The 23,655-nt window shown below is 32.1% G+C and overlaps 2 protein-coding genes across 2 annotated transcripts; one reads left to right on the plus strand and one right to left on the minus strand.

Moving 5' to 3' along the window:
- The first annotated feature begins 186 nt into the window (after positions 1-186).
- On the plus strand, positions 187-3,210 carry LOC127081533 (plasma membrane ATPase 1). Its single transcript, XM_051021782.1, has 11 exons — positions 187-330; positions 416-550; positions 695-874; positions 1,014-1,220; positions 1,309-1,428; positions 1,626-1,745; positions 1,830-1,952; positions 2,033-2,137; positions 2,229-2,373; positions 2,465-2,614; positions 3,206-3,210. The coding sequence occupies exons 1-11, from the start codon at positions 187-189 to the stop codon at positions 3,208-3,210; spliced, it is 1,434 nt and encodes a 477-aa protein (XP_050877739.1).
- Positions 3,211-19,907: 16,697 nt separating this feature from the next.
- Positions 19,908-22,376, minus strand: LOC127081534 (beta-galactosidase-like). Its single transcript, XM_051021783.1, has one exon. It carries the CDS (start codon positions 22,374-22,376, stop codon positions 19,908-19,910), a length of 2,469 nt encoding a protein of 822 aa, XP_050877740.1.
- Between the last annotated feature and the right edge of the window lie 1,279 nt (positions 22,377-23,655).

Below are 23,655 nucleotides of genomic sequence, written 5' to 3' on the forward strand. Positions count from 1 at the left end.
GTTTTTAAAACCAGACCGTCCAGTTTAACTGGTTGAACTAAGAACCGATTAGTCTGTCTGCTGGTTCAATCAGTGTGTTTCAACTTATTGAACCATTATCTAGAAGTCTCACCGCTAGATCTTCGGTCCTGGTTTTAAAACAATGGTTTTTAATATCAACCAGTTTAATATAACAACGCTTTGATTATGCAGGGAAAGCGAGGAGATTATCAAGATTTTGTTGGCATAATTATTTTGCTAATTATAAACTCAACCATAAGTTTCATAGAAGAAAATAATGCTGGTAATGCAGCTGCTGCCCTTATGGCAAGATTGGCTCCAAAAGCAAAGGTTCTTCTTCTTCTTCTCTTATAATCTCTTTGTTATCTTGTCTTGCTCATAGTTTCTTTGATTTCTAATTATATTTGATTAATAGGTACTTCGTGACGGAAAATGGAGCGAAGAAGATGCTTCGGTATTGGTCCCTGGAGACATAGTTAGCATCAAGCTAGGGGACATCATTCCTGCCGACGCACGTCTCCTTGAAGGTGACCCTTTGAAGATTGATCAGGTAAAATCTATAAAGTACTTTGAAATTACTGATGCATGATTCAAGCGTCACAACGAATAATATCTTCCACGAGTTTATTGATGTTGATATCAGATTCTAGATTTCTTGTAATTGAAGTTATGTTTTTGCTGTTTGTACTTTTAGTCTGCTCTTACCGGAGAGTCACTCCCTGTGACTAAACATCCTGGAGAAGGAGTATATTCTGGTTCAACTTGCAAGCAAGGAGAAATTGAAGCCGTAGTCATAGCAACTGGAGTTCACACATTTTTCGGAAAGGCAGCTCATCTCGTCGAAAACACAACACACGTTGGACATTTCCAACAGGTACATAATATACTAAATAATGTATCGCAGACAAAAGCGATTTGTTCAAATTCCACTATACTTACATTGTTATAGCCACTATTTGACATCACCGAATGTTGTGATAGTAATGCTCACTGCGTGACAAATATTATTACAGGTTTTGACATCTATTGGAAATTTCTGCATCTGTTCAATTGCTATTGGAATGATTATTGAAATCATTGTGATATACGGCGTCCACGGATATGGTTACAGAAACGGTATTGATAACCTTCTAGTGCTACTAATTGGAGGAATCCCTATTGCAATGCCAACTGTTCTTTCAGTTACAATGGCTATTGGCTCACATAAGTTATCTCAGCAGGTTTGCAATTAGTACATTGATTATTCCAACATTTCAGTAGCTTTTTAAAGATGTTGTCAAGTTTTGATCATATGCATCATTGTTGCAGGGTGCTATAACAAAGAGAATGACTGCTATTGAAGAAATGGCCGGAATGGATGTGTTATGCAGTGACAAAACAGGCACATTAACTCTTAACAAGCTTACAGTGGACAAGGAAATGATTGAGGTTTTAATCTTATTCTTTCTAAAGATAAAATAGAACATCGCAATTACTTGAGACATAAGTTTCTTTTTTTGTCAAAAGCATACAAACAGATAAATATTAGTATTCGGAAAAACCCGAGTTTGAATTCTGACTGAAACAATCTTTGACCAGGATGTATATTAACTTTGTTTCCCCTAACAATCATGAATATCTGACAGGTTTTTGCCAAAGGTGTTGGCAAGGATTTGGTTGTACTTATGGCTGCAAGAGCATCAAGGATGGAGAACCAAGATGCAATTGATTGCGCAATCGTTTCAATGTTGGCAGACCCAAAGGAGGTACAGACTCTTCAAAGTTTGTTTTCCATCATGTTGTGTAGTTGAAATTTGGTTAGTCTACTAATAGTCCTTTGGTTTCGCAAGGCACGAGCTGGAATAAAAGAAGTTCATTTCCTTCCGTTTAATCCAACTGATAAAAGAACTGCCCTTACATACATTGACGGTGCTGGTAATATGCACAGGGTTAGCAAAGGTGCACCAGAGCAGGTAATACATAATTCATTCTCGCTTTTCAAGAACCACGCAACCTACCGATCATTGATAAACTTTTCTCATATACTGTGTAGATTCTCAATCTTGCACAAAACAAGGCAGAAATCGAACGGAAGGTTCATGCGATGATTGACAAGTTTGCAGAACGTGGACTTCGTTCTCTTGGGATTGCAAGACAGGTTTATTTCCCTCTTACGAATTCTTCATAATCGGATAAGTCAATTATCATGTATTCTTTCCTTAGCACCGAAGTTTTTTTTTTTCATATAGGAAGTACCGGAGGGAAGTAAGGAAAGTGCAGGAGGACCATGGGAGTTTGTTGCTCTTCTCCCTCTTTTTGACCCTCCGAGACATGATAGCGCAGAAACAATCAGAAGAGCTCTTGATCTTGGCGTTAGTGTCAAAATGATCACTGGTACGTTGTATCACAGTACCACCGTCATTTGAAATTGAGTCAATGATTTTATATAATGCAAACTATACTCATGCTACAAAAAAACTTTCAGGTGATCAACTCGCAATAGGTAAGGAAACGGGAAGGCGTCTAGGGATGGGGACTAACATGTATCCTTCTTCATCACTGCTCGGTGAAAATAAAGATCAATTAGGTGCTGTTTCCATTGATGATCTCATTGAGAAAGCTGACGGTTTTGCTGGTAAAAAGCGCTGTCTAAGGGGGGGATTAGAAAGCGCTTTAGGCAAAAGCGCTGTCTAAGGGGGGGGCTTAGACAGCGCTTTTTGAAAAGCGTTGTCTAAGGTATACCTAAAAAAATTAAAATAGGAGGGTCTTAGAAAGCGCTTTTGGCCAAAGCGCTGTCTAAGGGGTGGGGCTTAGACAGCGCTTTTCAAAAGCGCTGTCTAAGGTATACCTAAAAAATTTAAAATAAGAGGGTCTTATAAAGCGCTTTTGACCAAAGCGCTGTCTAAGGGGGGGGAAGCTTAGACAGCGCTTTTAAGATTTAAAAAAGCGCTGTCTAAACCTTTAGCAGCGGAGGTTTAGACAGCGCTTTAAAGCGCTGTCTAAGGCTAAAAAAAGCGCTATCTAAGGTCTTGTTTGTTGTAGTGCGTTTTCACGTCCGATTAAGTCAAATAAAATATGTTACATGTTATGAGTGTCTTTATTACTTCCAAACCAACTCAGTGAGATTTAGAATGATGTTCAAGAAGAATTTTCATTTCGAGTTAATACTTGTTTTGTCAGAGAATGTAACATTTTGAATTCGAACGTTTTTAATGTTGTTTTTTAGAATAATTAACATTGTAGGATGTATATGATATCACATATAGTTTTTTTTACAAAGAAATGGTTCTTTCTATGGATGAAATTCTAGTTGAATATTTTTCCTAATTAACGAGCTATTCATTTGGTTTTTTGAGATATCTTTTTTAACGAGATTGAAGTAAGCACTTTATATTTGAACAATTGAATATTCCTAAAAAGATACAACTCTTTACTAAGGAAAGTTTACCAATGATATATATATATATATATATATATATATATATATATATATATATATATATATATATATATATATATATATATATATATATATAATAGGAATTTAGTATATCTCTAGTCAATCATTATGTTTATCCTTGTATTCATATTCTTCAATCTTGTGAAAACTGTTTCAAAAAAACTAGTTGTGCAAATAAATATATCTAATTTGTTCTATAAAAAACATTAGTACAAAAATACACATATAAGAGGAACATAACATACTTACACACAAACGAAGAAAAAGAAATAAAAGATGCATCAAATTTGATTTATTTTAAAAATTAAAACAAAATGTGTGGTGCAAGTTTTTTATTAGAACGAAATAAAAAAACTTTTAACATGATGTTTTGAAGCAACAATATGTGTTTTTATAACATTGCACTGCAGTTTTAAAAAATTTCAATGAAGATCCAAAAGAACTCTAATATGGGTGAAATATAACATCTAATTTGAGAATATATGATTTATATATCTCTCTAAGAATGATACAACGTTTCATGGTAGAAAGGTTGAAAGAGATCGGGCGGTTGCTCAAAAAACTTTTATTGTTAACAACTTATATTAAACTTGAAAATAACGAAAAACAAGTTTAACTTATGATATTATTTAATGAGAAAAACTTAATGTATTATTTCTATTTTGATATTTCAACGTTTATTTTTCACATTAATTTGTAGAAAAGGATGACTTAACATGTCACCTGCACGGCTAATCTAGTTGTACTATTTGTTACGCCAAATGGAACACTAAACATTTCTTTTGTGACTATAAATCCACAATTAGTTTTTCCTATGCATGCAGCTTCCACAACAGATTGACTATCTGTAGCTTCCCAAGAGCCTTTCTTAAAAGAACCACATTGACCTTGTGGATTTCCAAAGCTAGCAAACTGGATTTGTGAAATTACTTGTCCATTTTGGCATGATAGTTCTAGTTGTGAGCCTTCATATACATTAGCACAAATAGTTCCTATTGTCACCGTTTGGAACTGAACATTTTGAGGATTACCACCTATTTCTTCAAATAAAACCAATGTGTTCATGTTATCATTCAAGAATGACCTTGGCACATGATACCACCTTTGTGATGGACCTCCACAATTGGTGTTGCACTTTTCCTTTACATATTTTCCACGATAATTGCACGTGTCACTGCATCCATTTGTAGTTGTAACCCAAGAAGGCCAATAACGACCAATGCTATGTCCATTCACCCAAGCATGTCCTTTACCTAGGCCTTGGAAGTCCACCACAATAGGGTTTGTTCCAACTGGAGCTTTAAACTCTGCCTTATACCAAGTCATAGGTTTCCCAATAGGAATATTAGGTGAATTAGTGTTCCATGACACACCGACATGTGATTGCAAATCATATAAACGTTTCCTCTCACCATTCAAACCAACCTTATAAGACCAAAGGTTAGTTGACAAATCCATAGTAACATTATTTTTTCCAATCAATTGAACAGTGCCACCTGAAATGCCCGTTTTTATCTCGTCAAACCATGCACCATAATTTGCAAGCCCGACGGTGGCACTAAGCAAAGTTATAATGTTTGTTCCATTCTTCAAAGAAACTTTCGTTTCATAAGTGAATTTATTTCCCCATTGGCTAAATTGGTATCCTATATACTTCCTATTAACATAACCATGAAGTGTATGGCCCATAGTATTCACACTGAGAGTCACATTACTCCAAATTGAAGTGTCATTGATGTCAACACTAGTCATGTACCATAAATAGTCACTAGCATCCAAGGTTAGTTCCTTCTGCTCCAAAAGCTCGTGTGCTTTAATATTTCCGTTTCCATTCAAGGTGTCTTTCTTTGGCTCCATTTTCCATTTCCATGTGAGTCCATTAGAACTATTATCACCACTCCTTTTCACCATTATTGAGGTTTGACTGTTAACCTTTGCTGTATTGAAAATTTCTTTGTTGCATCCATTAAGAATGGTGACGGACCAGGCAGGAATAAAGTATTTACCATCATTTTGTAAGTCAACATTTGCATCTTTGCTAGTGTCATTATTGCTCAGGAAACAAAATCTTGCGCCATTGGAATTAGAGTATGTTGTAAGTGTGATTCCATTTCCCAGATCCTTATCATTTATTGATGTATAATTTGTAAGAACATTTTCACCCAATTTAATTGCTGCATGAAGTTGCTTAAGATGTCCCCATTTTGGTTGATTCAAATTCCCATACTCGTGAATTGGTGCATCATAGTCATAAGATGTTGTGATATATGGTCCACCTGCTGTGCGGCCAAAGTTGGTTCCTCCATGGTACATGTAGTAGTTGTTTAATACACCTCCATTTTGGAAAAAGCGTGCAACTGAGAAAGCTGAATCTTCAGCACTTCTATGGGGAACCTTTTCACCCCATTTTTGGAACCAACCAATCCAGTTTTCAGTGAACATTTTAGGACTTTTTGGGTTATTAGGTTTAAAATTATGACAATAGTATCCATTGCAAGTATTGATGATAGGTTGAGGAGCATCAGGTTGCTGACACATGATCCATGGAACCCCAATGTTTTGTGCTAGAGCCATCTGAGCACACCATTTAACGTATGTCTTCCCTGCATCTTTGTAATTCCACATGATATCTCCATATTCATTCTCAATTTGAGCTAGAAGAATGGGACCTCCTTGTGATGCAAATAAATTTGCTTCCTTTGCCACATTCACGATCTTTGTCGTAAAAATTTGCATTTCGTTCTTGTAAACCATATTATCTGTCCTTAACTCAATCCCAGGAATATTGTGAAGCCACACTGGGATCCCTCCGTAGTTCCATTCCGCACATGCATAAGGACCAATCCTCATAATGGCATATAGTCCAGCTTCTTGGATAAGCTTGAAAAATTTGACAAAATCCAAATTTCCTGAGAAATTATATTCACGTTGAACAGGTTCGTGACGATCTCAAAATATATAAGTTTCAATGGCATCAAGGCCACCATCTTTGGCCTTTTGAATAAGGTCAGGCCACATCTCCACGGTGCTTCTTGGATAATGGATTGCACCTGAAAAAATAAGACGTCTTTCTCCATTGATAATGTGAGCTTTTGAATCATAAGAAACCTCTATGGCAAAACATGAGTGCAACATAATTATACTCATTAAGATAATGTTATAACAGGATAATGAACCCATTGTAAACATGTATGATTCTCCCGTCTTGGTTATCGAAATACTATAACTCAGAAAATGAAATATATAGGAAAATGTAGTTTGGTTGTTCCCAAAAATAGTGTTGAACTATCTAATCAATATTCTAAATTAGATTTTTCTTCACACAAAAATATGTTACATGAGTTGGTCACAACCAAAAGACACACATGAAGTGAATAAAAACTCACCAAATAAGAGTTAAATGTCGTAGAAATCTTCAAACATTTAACTTTATTTATTCAAATACAATTATTAATTTCTAATTTTAGTAATGAAAATAATGAATGACACAAACGAATACTGCACAAAAGTGTACAGATAGCTAGTGAATAACAAAATTAGGCTCATCGCATGTATCTAAATTAGTTAATTTGAATTTGTTAGAATAACTTATCTAGAGTAATGGATAGGTAATTCTAAAATATTAATAACAAGTTGTTCAGGGTTACAAACAGTGGTTTAGGATAAACTAAAAACATATATATATGTATGATAAATGAGTTGGATATAAACACCATAATATATAATCATATCATGTATTTCATATGGACCTGAAATGAAAGTTATATATATATGACTATATATAGACTCTAACCCTCGACAAAGAAAATAGCTCCTTAAAAATATCTTTTAATTTTAATTTTACTTTCATAAAAAAAATAGTAGTTGTCTCCACAAATTGAATTGATTTTTATTAAAACTTTTCTCTATATAAATAAAAAATAAGATACATTAAAATTAAATGTAATTATTTATTATTTAATTTTTTTTATCAATACCTTAACCTTAAACATGCAATGTAAAGAAAAACATGTCATATATTAAAAACTAAACACCTCACTATTTATTATAAACTATTTTGGGAGATTTTGTTAATATATTGTGTATTTTTAAAATTCTTATAATATTTTTCAAAATGCTCATGATAGAAACTATTTTACCATTGCAGTCAAGAAAAGATAATGGATTTTCTATTGATAACTTAAAACATTCAATTATATATTTTAATCATGCAAACGAAAATATTTTATTATGTTATATTAAAAATTATAGTTTGCAGTGGTAAATATATAATATATTTTTTTATTATATCATGTTGGTTTCTTGCTCGAGCTATACTATAAGATATGATTTTCATTCGAGAGACATGTTATGTATGAGACATATATAATTTTTTTTTCTTATTCAAAATAGAGGGACCTCGTTCAATGGTAGACGTGCATGTTTAGTTAAATTAAAATTTAGATTAAAAGGGATGTAAAATAATTGTTCTTTGTATGTCGATTTATAAGATGAGAAGGTAGCCAATTCAAATTTTATACCTCTAGGGGGATACATACCATGATAGTGAAAGAGTGACTGTTATGGTTTTCTATTTATCCTTGAGGTTGAGATGCTTTAGAAATATTTATCCAAATCTACATGGTTTGTTGGGCTGAACTAACAATTCGTGGAGTTCATAATTGAGACGTAGGCTTGTTTTTGTTTGAGGTCGTGAACATAAACTTAACCCTCATGTCACTTCACATCCAAAAAGTTAAGGTCTGTAAGGGTGAATTGGAAAATGAAATTATTTTAATCAACCAACACGTTATCGTGAGACTTGTGAGGGTCATCTAGTTCTCATTAGCGTTTTCACGTCCGATTAAGTCAAATAAAATATGTTACATGTTATGAGTTCTTTATTACTTCCAAACCAACTCAGTGAGATTTAGAATGATGTTCAAGAAGAATTTTGATTTCGAGTTAATACTTGTTTTGTCAGAGAATGTAACATTTTGAATTCGAACGTTTCTAATGTTGTTTTTTAGAATAATTAACATTGTAGGATGTATATGATATCACATATAGTTTTTTTTACAAAGAAATGGTTCTTTCTATGGATGAAATTCTAGTTGAATATTTTTCCTAATTAACGAGCTATTCATTTGGTTTTTTGAGATATTTTTTTTAACGAGATTGAAGTAAGCACTTTATATTTGAACAATTGAATATTCCTAAAATGATACAACTCTTTACTAAGGAAAGTTTACCAATGATATATATATATATATATATATATATATATATATATATATATATATATATATATATATATATATATATATATATATATATATATATATATATATATATATATATATATATATATATATATATATATATATATATATATATATATAATAGGAATTTAGTATATCTCTAGTCAATCATTATGTTTATCCTTGTATTCATATTCTTCAATCTTGTGAAAACTGTTTCAAAAAAACTAGTTGTGCAAATAAATATATCTAATTTGTTCTATAAAAAAACATTAGTACAAAAATACACATATAAGAGGAACATAACATACTTACACACAAACGAAGAAAAAGAAATAAAAGATGCATCAAATTTGATTTATTTTAAAATTAAAACAAAATGTGTGGTGCAAGTTTTTTATTAGAAAGAAATAAAAAACTTTTAACATGATGTTTTGAAGCAACAATATGTGTTTTTGTAACATTGCACTGCAGTTTTAAAAAATTTCAATGAAGATCCAAAAGAACTCTAATATGGGTGAAATATAACATCTAATTTGAGAATATATGATTTATATATCTCTCTAAGAATGATACAACGTTTCATGGTAGAAAGGTTGAAAGAGATCGGGCGGTTGCTCGAAAAACTTTTATTGTTAACAACTTATATTAAACTTGAAAATAACGAAAAACAAGTTTAACTTATGATATTATTTAATGAGAAAAACTTAATGTATTATTTCTATTTTGATATTTCAACGTTTATTTTTCACATTAATTTGTAGAAAAGGATGACTTAACATGTCACCTGCACGGCTAATCTAGTTGTACTATTTGTTACGCCAAATGGAACACTAAACATTTCTTTTGTGACTATAAATCCACAATTAGTTTTTCCTATGCATGCAGCTTCCACAACAGATTGACTATCTGTAGCTTCCCAAGAGCCTTTCTTAAAAGAACCACATTGACCTTGTGGATTTCCAAAGCTAGCAAACTGGATTTGTGAAATTACTTGTCCATTTTGGCATGATAGTTCTAGTTGTGAGCCTTCATATACATTAGCACAAATAGTTCCTATTGTCACCGTTTGGAACTGAACATTTTGAGGATTACCACCTATTTCTTCAAATAAAACCAATGTGTTCATGTTATCATTCAAGAATGACCTTGGCACATGATACCACCTTTGTGATGGACCTCCACAATTGGTGTTGCACTTTTCCTTTACATATTTTCCACGATAATTGCACGTGTCACTGCATCCATTTGTAGTTGTAACCCAAGAAGGCCAATAACGACCAATGCTATGTCCATTCACCCAAGCATGTCCTTTACCTAGGCCTTGGAAGTCCACCACAATAGGGTTTGTTCCAACTGGAGCTTTAAACTCTGCCTTATACCAAGTCATAGGTTTCCCAATAGGAATATTAGGTGAATTAGTGTTCCATGACACACCGACATGTGATTGCAAATCATATAAACGTTTCCTCTCACCATTCAAACCAACCTTATAAGACCAAAGGTTAGTTGACAAATCCATAGTAACATTATTTTTTCCAATCAATTGAACAGTGCCACCTGAAATGCCCGTTTTTATCTCGTCAAACCATGCACCATAATTTGCAAGCCCGACGGTGGCACTAAGCAAAGTTATAATGTTTGTTCCATTCTTCAAAGAAACTTTCGTTTCATAAGTGAATTTATTTCCCCATTGGCTAAATTGGTATCCTATATACTTCCTATTAACATAACCATGAAGTGTATGGCCCATAGTATTCACACTGAGAGTCGCATTACTCCAAATTGAAGTGTCATTGATGTCAACACTAGTCATGTACCATAAATAGTCACTAGCATCCAAGGTTAGTTCCTTCTGCTCCAAAAGCTCGTGTGCTTTAATATTTCCCTTTCCATTCAAGGTGTCTTTCTTTGGCTCCATTTTCCATTTCCATGTGAGTCCATTAGAACTATTATCACCACTCCTTTTCACCATTATTGAGGTTTGACTGTTAACCTTTGTTGTATTGAAAATTTCTTTGTTGCATCCATTAAGAATGGTGACGGACCAGGCAGGAATAAAGTATTTACCATCATTTTGTAAGTCAACATTTGCATCTTTGCTAGTGTCATTATTGCTCAGGAAACAAAATCTTGCGCCATTGGAATTAGAGTATGTTGTAAGTGTGATTCCATTTCCCAGATCCTTATCATTTATTGATGTATAATTTGTAAGAACATTTTCACCCAATTTAATTGCTGCATGAAGTTGCTTAAGATGTCCCCATTTTGGTTGATTCAAATTCCCATACTCGTCAATTGGTGCATCATAGTCATAAGATGTTGTGATATATGGTCCACCTGCTGTGCGGCCAAAGTTGGTTCCTCCATGGTACATGTAGTAGTTGTTTAATACACCTCCATTTTGGAAAAAGCGTGCAACTGAGAAAGCTGAATCTTCAGCACTTCTATGGGGAACCTTTTCACCCCATTTTTGGAACCAACCAATCCAGTTTTCAGTGAACATTTTAGGACTTTTTGGGTTATTGGGTTTAAAATTATGACAATAGTATCCATTGCAAGTATTGATGATAGGTTGAGGAGCATCAGGTTGCTGACACATGATCCATGGAACCCCAATGTTTTGTGCTAGAGCCATCTGAGCACACCATTTAACGTATGTCTTCCCTGCATCTTTGTAATTCCACATGATATCTCCATATTCATTCTCAATTTGAGCTAGAAGAATGGGACCTCCTTGTGATGCAAATAAATTTGCTTCCTTTGCCACATTCACGATCTTTGTCGTAAAAATTTGCATTTCGTTCTTGTAAACCATATTATCTGTCCTTAACTCAATCCCAGGAATATTGTGAAGCCACACTGGGATCCCTCCGTAGTTCCATTCCGCACATGCATAAGGACCAATCCTCATAATGGCATATAGTCCAGCTTCTTGGATAAGCTTGAAAAATTTGACAAAATCCAAATTTCCTGAGAAATTATATTCACGTTGAACAGGTTCGTGACGATCCCAAAATATATAAGTTTCAATGGCATCAAGGCCACCATCTTTGGCCTTTTGAATAAGGTCAGGCCACATCTCCACGGTGCTTCTTGGATAATGGATTGCACCTGAAAAAATAAGACGTCTTTCTCCATTGATAATGAGAGCTTTTGAATCATAAGAAACCTCTATGGCAAAACATGAGTGCAACATAATTATACTCATTAAGATAATGTTATAACAGGATAATGAACCCATTGTAAACATGTATGATTCTCCCGTCTTGGTTATCGAAATACTATAACTCAGAAAATGAAATATATAGGAAAATGTAGTTTGGTTGTTCCCAAAAATAGTGTTGAACTATCTAATCAATATTCTAAATTAGATTTTTCTTCACACAAAAATATGTTACATGAGTTGGTCACAACCAAAAGACACACATGAAGTGAATAAAAACTCACCAAATAAGAGTTAAATGTCGTAGAAATCTTCAAACATTTAACTTTATTTATTCAAATACAATTATTAATTTCTAATTTTAGTAATGAAAATAATGAATGACACAAACGAATACTGCACAAAAGTGTACAGACAACTAGTGAATAACAAAATTAGGCTCATCGCATGTATCTAAATTAGTTAATTTGAATTTGTTAGAATAACTTATCTAGAGTAATGGATAGGTAATTCTAAAATATTAATAACAAGTTGTTCAGGGTTACAAACAGTGGTTTAGGATAAACTAAAAACATATATATGTATGATAAATGAGTTGGATATAAACACCATAATATATAATCATATCATGTATTTCATATGGACCTGAAATGAAAGTTATATATATATGACTATATATAGACTCTAACCCTCGACAAAGAAAATAGCTCCTTAAAAATATCTTTTAATTTTAATTTTACTTTCATGAAAAAAATAGTAGTTGTCTCCACAAATTGAATTGATTTTTATTAAAACTTTTCTCTATATAAATAAAAAATAAGATACATTAAAATTAAATGTAATTATTTATTATTTAAATTTTTTTATCAATACCTTAACCTTAAAGATGCAATGTAAAGAAAAACATGTCATATATTAAAAACTAAACACCTCACTATTTATTATAAACTATTTTGGGAGATTTTGTTAATATATTGTGTATTTTTAAAATTCTTATAATATTTTTCAAAATGCTCATGATAGAAACTATTTTACCATTGCAGTCAAGAAAAGATAATGGATTTTCTATTGATAACTTAAAACATTCAATTATATATTTTAATCATGCAAACGAAAATGTTTTATTATGTTATATTAAAAATTATAGTTTGCAGTGGTAAATATATAATATATTTTTTTATTATATCATGTTGGTTTCTTGCTCGAGCTATACTATAAGATATGATTTTCATTCGAGAGACATGTTATGTATGAGACATATATAATTTTTTTTCTTATTCAAAATAGAGAGACCTCGTTCAATGGTAGACGTGCATGTTTAGTTAAATTAAAATTTAGATTAAAAGGGATGTAAAATAATTGTTCTTTGTATGTCGATTTATAAGATGAGAAGGTAGCCAATTCAAATTTTATACCTCTAGGGGGATACATACCATGATAGTGAAAGAGTGACTGTTATGGTTTTCTATTTATCCTTGAGGTTGAGATGCTTTAGAAATATTTATCCAAATCTACATGGTTTGTTGGGCTGAACTAACAATTCGTGGAGTTCATAATTGAGACGTAGGCTTGTTTTTGTTTGAGGTCGTGAACATAAACTTAACCCTCATGTCACTTCACATCCAAAAAGTTAAGGTCTGTAAGGGTGAATTGGAAAATGAAATTATTTTAATCAACCAACACGTTATCGTGAGACTTGTGAGGGTCATCTAGTTCTCATTAGCGTTTTCACGTCCGATTAAGTCAAATAAAATATGTTACATGTTATGAGTTCTTTATTACTTCCAAACCAACTCAGTGAGATTTAGAATGATGTTCAAGAAGAATTTTGATTTCGAGTTAATACTTGTTTTGTCAGAGAATGTAACATTTTGAATTCGAACGTTTCTAATGTTGTTTTTTAGAATAATTAACATTGTAGGATGTATATGATATCACATATAGTTTTTTTTACAAAGAAATGGTTCTTTCTATGGATGAAATTCTAGTTGAATATTTTTCCTAATTAACGAGCTATTCATTTGGTTTTTTGAGATATTTTTTTTAACGAGATTGAAGTAAGCACTTTATATTTGAACAATTGAATATTCCTAAAAAGATACAACTCTTTACTAAGGAAAGTCTACCAATGATATATATATATATATATATATATATATATATATATATATATATATATATATATATATATATATATATATATAATAGGAATTTAGTATATCTCTAGTCAATCATTATGTTTATCCTTGTATTCATATTCTTCAATCTTGTGAAAACTGTTTCAAAAAAACTAGTTGTGCAAATAAATATATCTAATTTGTTCTATAAAAAAACATTAGTACAAAAATACACATATAAGAGGAACATAACATACTTACACACAAACGAAGAAAAAGAAATAAAAGATGCATCAAATTTGATTTATTTTAAAATTAAAACAAAATGTGTGGTGCAAGTTTTTTATTAGAAAGAAATAAAAAACTTTTAACATGATGTTTTGAAGCAACAATATGTGTTTTTGTAACATTGCACTGCAGTTTTAAAAAATTTCAATGAAGATCCAAAAGAACTCTAATATGGGTGAAATATAACATCTAATTTGAGAATATATGATTTATATATCTCTCTAAGAATGATACAACGTTTCATGGTAGAAAGGTTGAAAGAGATCGGGCGGTTGCTCGAAAAACTTTTATTGTTAACAACTTATATTAAACTTGAAAATAACGAAAAACAAGTTTAACTTATGATATTATTTAATGAGAAAAACTTAATGTATTATTTCTATTTTGATATTTCAACGTTTATTTTTCACATTAATTTGTAGAAAAGGATGACTTAACATGTCACCTGCACGGCTAATCTAGTTGTACTATTTGTTACGCCAAATGGAACACTAAACATTTCTTTTGTGACTATAAATCCACAATTAGTTTTTCCTATGCATGCAGCTTCCACAACAGATTGACTATCTGTAGCTTCCCAAGAGCCTTTCTTAAAAGAACCACATTGACCTTGTGGATTTCCAAAGCTAGCAAACTGGATTTGTGAAATTACTTGTCCATTTTGGCATGATAGTTCTAGTTGTGAGCCTTCATATACATTAGCACAAATAGTTCCTATTGTCACCGTTTGGAACTGAACATTTTGAGGATTACCACCTATTTCTTCAAATAAAACCAATGTGTTCATGTTATCATTCAAGAATGACCTTGGCACATGATACCACCTTTGTGATGGACCTCCACAATTGGTGTTGCACTTTTCCTTTACATATTTTCCACGATAATTGCACGTGTCACTGCATCCATTTGTAGTTGTAACCCAAGAAGGCCAATAACGACCAATGCTATGTCCATTCACCCAAGCATGTCCTTTACCTAGGCCTTGGAAGTCCACCACAATAGGGTTTGTTCCAACTGGAGCTTTAAACTCTGCCTTATACCAAGTCATAGGTTTCCCAATAGGAATATTAGGTGAATTAGTGTTCCATGACACACCGACATGTGATTGCAAATCATATAAACGTTTCCTCTCACCATTCAAACCAACCTTATAAGACCAAAGGTTAGTTGACAAATCCATAGTAACATTATTTTTTCCAATCAATTGAACAGTGCCACCTGAAATGCCCGTTTTTATCTCGTCAAACCATGCACCATAATTTGCAAGCCCGACGGTGGCACTAAGCAAAGTTATAATGTTTGTTCCATTCTTCAAAGAAACTTTCGTTTCATAAGTGAATTTATTTCCCCATTGACTAAATTGGTATCCTATATACTTCCTATTAACATAACCATGAAGTGTATGGCCCATAGTATTCACACTGAGAGTCGCATTACTCCAAATTGAAGTGTCATTGATGTCAACACTAGTCATGTACCATAAATAGTCACTAGCATCCAAGGTTAGTTCCTTCTGCTCCAAAAGCTCGTGTGCTTTAATATTTCCCTTTCCATTCAAGGTGTCTTTCTTTGGCTCCATTTTCCATTTCCATGTGAGTCCATTAGAACTATTATCACCACTCCTTTTCACCATTATTGAGGTTTGACTGTTAACCTTTGCTGTATTGAAAATTTCTTTGTTGCATCCATTAAGAATGGTGACGGACCAGGCAGGAATAAAGTATTTACCATCATTTTGTAAGTCAACATTTGCATCTTTGCTAGTGTCATTATTGCTCAGGAAACAAAATCTTGCGCCATTGGAATTAGAGTATGTTGTAAGTGTGATTCCATTTCCCAGATCCTTATCATTTATTGATGTATAATTTGTAAGAACATTTTCACCCAATTTAATTGCTGCATGAAGTTGCTTAAGATGTCCCCATTTTGGTTGATTCAAATTCCCATACTCGTCAATTGGTGCATCATAGTCATAAGATGTTGTGATATATGGTCCACCTGCTGTGCGGCCAAAGTTGGTTCCTCCATGGTACATGTAGTAGTTGTTTAATACACCTCCATTTTGGAAAAAGCGTGCAACTGAGAAAGCTGAATCTTCAGCACTTCTATGGGGAACCTTTTCACCCCATTTTTGGAACCAACCAATCCAGTTTTCAGTGAACATTTTAGGACTTTTTGGGTTATTGGGTTTAAAATTATGACAATAGTATCCATTGCAAGTATTGATGATAGGTTGAGGAGCATCAGGTTGCTGACACATGATCCATGGAACCCCAATGTTTTGTGCTAGAGCCATCTGAGCACACCATTTAACGTATGTCTTCCCTGCATCTTTGTAATTCCACATGATATCTCCATATTCATTCTCAATTTGAGCTAGAAGAATGGGACCTCCTTGTGATGCAAATAAATTTGCTTCCTTTGCCACATTCACGATCTTTGTCGTAAAAATTTGCATTTCGTTCTTGTAAACCATATTATCTGTCCTTAACTCAATCCCAGGAATATTGTGAAGCCACACTGGGATCCCTCCGTAGTTCCATTCCGCACATGCATAAGGACCAATCCTCATAATGGCATATAGTCCAGCTTCTTGGATAAGCTTGAAAAATTTGACAAAATCCAAATTTCCTGAGAAATTATATTCACGTTGAACAGGTTCGTGACGATCCCAAAATATATAAGTTTCAATGGCATCAAGGCCACCATCTTTGGCCTTTTGAATAAGGTCAGGCCACATCTCCACGGTGCTTCTTGGATAATGGATTGCACCTGAAAAAATAAGACGTCTTTCTCCATTGATAATGAGAGCTTTTGAATCATAAGAAACCTCTATGGCAAAACATGAGTGCAACATAATTATACTCATTAAGATAATGTTATAACAGGATAATGAACCCATTGTAAACATGTATGATTCTCCCGTCTTGGTTATCGAAATACTATAACTCAGAAAATGAAATATATAGGAAAATGTAGTTTGGTTGTTCCCAAAAATAGTGTTGAACTATCTAATCAATATTCTAAATTAGATTTTTCTTCACACAAAAATATGTTACATGAGTTGGTCACAACCAAAAGACACACATGAAGTGAATAAAAACTCACCAAATAAGAGTTAAATGTCGTAGAAATCTTCAAACATTTAACTTTATTTATTCAAATACAATTATTAATTTCTAATTTTAGTAATGAAAATAATGAATGACACAAACGAATACTGCACAAAAGTGTACAGACAACTAGTGAATAACAAAATTAGGCTCATCGCATGTATCTAAATTAGTTAATTTGAATTTGTTAGAATAACTTATCTAGAGTAATGGATAGGTAATTCTAAAATATTAATAACAAGTTGTTCAGGGTTACAAACAGTGGTTTAGGATAAACTAAAAACATATATATGTATGATAAATGAGTTGGATATAAACACCATAATATATAATCATATCATGTATTTCATATGGACCTGAAATGAAAGTTATATATATATGACTATATATAGACTCTAACCCTCGACAAAGAAAATAGCTCCTTAAAAATATCTTTTAATTTAATTTTACTTTCATGAAAAAAATAGTAGTTGTCTCCACAAATTGAATTGATTTTTATTAAAACTTTTCTCTATATAAATAAAAAATAAGATACATTAAAATTAAATGTAATTATTTATTATTTAAATTTTTTTATCAATACCTTAACCTTAAAGATGCAATGTAAAGAAAAACATGTCATATATTAAAAACTAAACACCTCACTATTTATTATAAACTATTTTGGGAGATTTTGTTAATATATTGTGTATTTTTAAAATTCTTATAATATTTTTCAAAATGCTCATGATAGAAACTATTTTACCATTGCAGTCAAGAAAAGATAATGGATTTTCTATTGATAACTTAAAACATTCAATTATATATTTTAATCATGCAAACGAAAATGTTTTATTATGTTATATTAAAAATTATAGTTTGCAGTGGTAAATATATAATATATTTTTTTATTATATCATGTTGGTTTCTTGCTCGAGCTATACTATAAGATATGATTTTCATTCGAGAGACATGTTATGTATGAGACATATATAATTTTTTTTTCTTATTCAAAATAGAGAGACCTCGTTCAATGGTAGACGTGCATGTTTAGTTAAATTAAAATTTAGATTAAAAGGGATGTAAAATAATTGTTCTTTGTATGTCGATTTATAAGATGAGAAGGTAGCCAATTCAAATTTTATACCTCTGGGGGGATACATACCATGATAGTGAAAGAGTGACTGTTATGGTTTTCTATTTATCCTTGAGGTTGAGATGCTTTAGAAATATTTATCCAAATCTACATGGTTTGTTGGGCTGAACTAACAATTCGTGGAGTTCATAATTGAGACGTAGGCTTGTTTTTGTTTGAGGTCGTGAACATAAACTTAACCCTCATGTCACTTCACATCCAAAAAGTTAAGGTCTGTAAGGGTGAATTGGAAAATGAAATTATTTTAATCAACCAACACGTTATCGTGAGACTTGTGAGGGTCATCTAGTTCTCATTAGCGTTTTCACGTCCGATTAAGTCAAATAAAATATGTTACATGTTATGAGTTCTTTATTACTTCCAAACCAACTCAGTGAGATTTAGAATGATGTTCAAGAAGAATTTTGATTTCGAGTTAATACTTGTTTTGTCAGAGAATGTAACATTTTGAATTCGAACGTTTCTAATGTTGTTTTTTAGAATAATTAACATTGTAGGATGTATATGATATCACATATAGTTTTTTTTACAAAGAAATGGTTCTTTCTATGGATGAAATTCTAGTTGAATATTTTTCCTAATTAACGAGCTATTCATTTGGTTTTTTGAGATATTTTTTTTAACGAGATTGAAGTAAGCACTTTATATTTGAACAATTGAATATTCCTAAAAAGATACAACTCTTTACTAAGGAAAGTCTACCAATGATATATATATATATATATATATATATATATATATATATATATATATATATATATATATATATATATAATAGGAATTTAGTATATCTCTAGTCAATCATTATGTTTATCCTTGTATTCATATTCTTCAATCTTGTGAAAACTGTTTCAAAAAAACTAGTTGTGCAAATAAATATATCTAATTTGTTCTATAAAAAAACATTAGTACAAAAATACACATATAAGAGGAACATAACATACTTACACACAAACGAAGAAAAAGAAATAAAAGATGCATCAAATTTGATTTATTTTAAAAATTAAAACAAAATGTGTGGTGCAAGTTTTTTATTAGAAAGAAATAAAAAACTTTTAACATGATGTTTTGAAGCAACAATATGTGTTTTTGTAACATTGCACTGCAGTTTTAAAAAATTTCAATGAAGATCCAAAAGAACTCTAATATGGGTGAAATATAACATCTAATTTGAGAATATATGATTTATATATCTCTCTAAGAATGATACAACGTTTCATGGTAGAAAGGTTGAAAGAGATCGGGCGGTTGCTCGAAAAACTTTTATTGTTAACAACTTATATTAAACTTGAAAATAACGAAAAACAAGTTTAACTTATGATATTATTTAATGAGACAAACTTAATGTATTATTTCTATTTTGATATTTCAACGTTTATTTTTCACATTAATTTGTAGAAAAGGATGACTTAACATGTCACCTGCACGGCTAATCTAGTTGTACTATTTGTTACGCCAAATGGAACACTAAACATTTCTTTTGTGACTATAAATCCACAATTAGTTTTTCCTATGCATGCAGCTTCCACAACAGATTGACTATCTGTAGCTTCCCAAGAGCCTTTCTTAAAAGAACCACATTGACCTTGTGGATTTCCAAAGCTAGCAAACTGGATTTGTGAAATTACTTGTCCATTTTGGAATGATAGTTCTAGTTGTGAGCCTTCATATACATTAGCACAAATAGTTCCTATTGTCACCGTTTGGAACTGAACATTTTGAGGATTACCACCTATTTCTTCAAATAAAACCAATGTGTTCATGTTATCATTCAAGAATGACCTTGGCACATGATACCACCTTTGTGATGGACCTCCACAATTGGTGTTGCACTTTTCCTTTACATATTTTCCACGATAATTGCACGTGTCACTGCATCCATTTGTAGTTGTAACCCAAGAAGGCCAATAACGACCAATGCTATGTCCATTCACCCAAGCATGTCCTTTACCTAGGCCTTGGAAGTCCACCACAATAGGGTTTGTTCCAACTGGAGCTTTAAACTCTGCCTTATACCAAGTCATAGGTTTCCCAATAGGAATATTAGGTGAATTAGTGTTCCATGACACACCGACATGTGATTGCAAATCATATAAACGTTTCCTCTCACCATTCAAACCAACCTTATAAGACCAAAGGTTAGTTGACAAATCCATAGTAACATTATTTTTTCCAATCAATTGAACAGTGCCACCTGAAATGCCCGTTTTTATCTCGTCAAACCATGCACCATAATTTGCAAGCCCGACGGTGGCACTAAGCAAAGTTATAATGTTTGTTCCATTCTTCAAAGAAACTTTCGTTTCATAAGTGAATTTATTTCCCCATTGGCTAAATTGGTATCCTATATACTTCCTATTAACATAACCATGAAGTGTATGGCCCATAGTATTCACACTGAGAGTCGCATTACTCCAAATTGAAGTGTCATTGATGTCAACACTAGTCATGTACCATAAATAGTCACTAGCATCCAAGGTTAGTTCCTTCTGCTCCAAAAGCTCGTGTGCTTTAATATTTCCCTTTCCATTCAAGGTGTCTTTCTTTGGCTCCATTTTCCATTTCCATGTGAGTCCATTAGAACTATTATCACCACTCCTTTTCACCATTATTGAGGTTTGACTGTTAACCTTTGCTGTATTGAAAATTTCTTTGTTGCATCCATTAAGAATGGTGACGGACCAGGCAGGAATAAAGTATTTACCATCATTTTGTAAGTCAACATTTGCATCTTTGCTAGTGTCATTATTGCTCAGGAAACAAAATCTTGCGCCATTGGAATTAGAGTATGTTGTAAGTGTGATTCCATTTCCCAGATCCTTATCATTTATTGATGTATAATTTGTAAGAACATTTTCACCCAATTTAATTGCTGCATGAAGTTGCTTAAGATGTCCCCATTTTGGTTGATTCAAATTCCCATACTCGTCAATTGGTGCATCATAGTCATAAGATGTTGTGATATATGGTCCACCTGCTGTGCGGCCAAAGTTGGTTCCTCCATGGTACATGTAGTAGTTGTTTAATACACCTCCATTTTGGAAAAAGCGTGCAACTGAGAAAGCTGAATCTTCAGCACTTCTATGGGGAACCTTTTCACCCCATTTTTGGAACCAACCAATCCAGTTTTCAGTGAACATTTTAGGACTTTTTGGGTTATTGGGTTTAAAATTATGACAATAGTATCCATTGCAAGTATTGATGATAGGTTGAGGAGCATCAGGTTGCTGACACATGATCCATGGAACCCCAATGTTTTGTGCTAGAGCCATCTGAGCACACCATTTAACGTATGTCTTCCCTGCATCTTTGTAATTCCACATGATATCTCCATATTCATTCTCAATTTGAGCTAGAAGAATGGGACCTCCTTGTGATGCAAATAAATTTGCTTCCTTTGCCACATTCACGATCTTTGTCGTAAAAATTTGCATTTCGTTCTTGTAAACCATATTATCTGTCCTTAACTCAATCCCAGGAATATTGTGAAGCCACACTGGGATCCCTCCGTAGTTCCATTCCGCACATGCATAAGGACCAATCCTCATAATGGCATATAGTCCAGCTTCTTGGATAAGCTTGAAAAATTTGACAAAATCCAAATTTCCTGAGAAATTATATTCACGTTGAACAGGTTCGTGACGATCCCAAAATATATAAGTTTCAATGGCATCAAGGCCACCATCTTTGGCCTTTTGAATAAGGTCAGGCCACATCTCCACGGTGCTTCTTGGATAATGGATTGCACCTGAAAAAATAAGACGTCTTTCTCCATTGATAATGAGAGCTTTTGAATCATAAGAAACCTCTATGGCAAAACATGAGTGCAACATAATTATACTCATTAAGATAATGTTATAACAGGATAATGAACCCATTGTAAACATGTATGATTCTCCCGTCTTGGTTATCGAAATACTATAACTCAGAAAATGAAATATATAGGAAAATGTAGTTTGGTTGTTCCCAAAAATAGTGTTGAACTATCTAATCAATATTCTAAATTAGATTTTTCTTCACACAAAAATATGTTACATGAGTTGGTCACAACCAAAAGACACACATGAAGTGAATAAAAACTCACCAAATAAGAGTTAAATGTCGTAGAAATCTTCAAACATTTAACTTTATTTATTCAAATACAATTATTAATTTCTAATTTTAGTAATGAAAATAATGAATGACACAAACGAATACTGCACAAAAGTGTACAGACAGCTAGTGAATAACAAAATTAGGCTCATCGCATGTATCTAAATTAGTTAATTTGAATTTGTTAGAATAACTTATCTAGAGTAATGGATAGGTAATTCTAAAATATTAATAACAAGTTGTTCAGGGTTACAAACAGTGGTTTAGGATAAACTAAAAACATATATATGTATGATAAATGAGTTGGATATAAACACCATAATATATAATCATATCATGTATTTCATATGGACCTGAAATGAAAGTTATATATACATGACTATATATAGACTCTAACCCTCGACAAAGAAAATAGCTCCTTAAAAATATCTTTTAATTTTAATTTTACTTTCATGAAAAAAATAGTAGTTGTCTCCACAAATTGAACTGATTTTTATTAAAACTTTTCTCTATATAAATAAAAAATAAGATACATTAAAATTAAATGTAATTATTTATTATTAAAATTTTTTTGTCAATACCTTAACCTTAAACATGCAATGTAAAGAAAAACATGTCATATATTAAAAACTAAACACCTCACTATTTATTATAAACTATTTTGGGAGATTTTGTTAATATATTGTGTATTTTTAAAATTCTTATAATATTTTTCAAAATGCTCATGATAGAAACTATTTTACCATTGCAGTCAAGAAAAGATAATGGATTTTCCATTGATAACTTAAAACATGCAATTATATATTTTAATCATGCAAACGAAAATATTTTATTATGTTATATTAAAAATTATAGTTTACAGTGGTAAATATATAATATATTTTTTTATTATATCATGTTGGTTTCTTGCTCGAGCTATACTATAAGATATGATTTTCATTCGAGAGACATGTTATGTATGAGACATATATAATTTTTTTTCTTATTTAAAATAGAGAGACCTCGTTCAATGGTAGACGTGCATGTTTAGTTAAATTAAAATTTAGATTAAAAGGGATGTAAAAT

Source organism: Lathyrus oleraceus, chromosome 5 (genome assembly GCF_024323335.1).
Source record: "Lathyrus oleraceus cultivar Zhongwan6 chromosome 5, CAAS_Psat_ZW6_1.0, whole genome shotgun sequence".
Classification (NCBI taxonomy): Eukaryota; Viridiplantae; Streptophyta; class Magnoliopsida; order Fabales; family Fabaceae; genus Lathyrus; species Lathyrus oleraceus.

Coding starts and splice junctions, on each gene's coding strand:
- LOC127081533 (XM_051021782.1), top strand. CDS start 187: ATGCAGGGAAAGCGAGGAGATTATCAAGATTTTGTTGGCATAATTATT. Junction 1,221..1,308: donor CACATAAGTTATCTCAGCAG/GTTTGCAATTAG, acceptor TCATTGTTGCAG/GGTGCTATAACAAAGAGAAT. Junction 1,953..2,032: donor GCAAAGGTGCACCAGAGCAG/GTAATACATAAT, acceptor TATACTGTGTAG/ATTCTCAATCTTGCACAAAA.
- LOC127081534 (XM_051021783.1), bottom strand. CDS start 22,376: ATGGGTTCATTATCCTGTTATAACATTATCTTAATGAGTATAATTATG.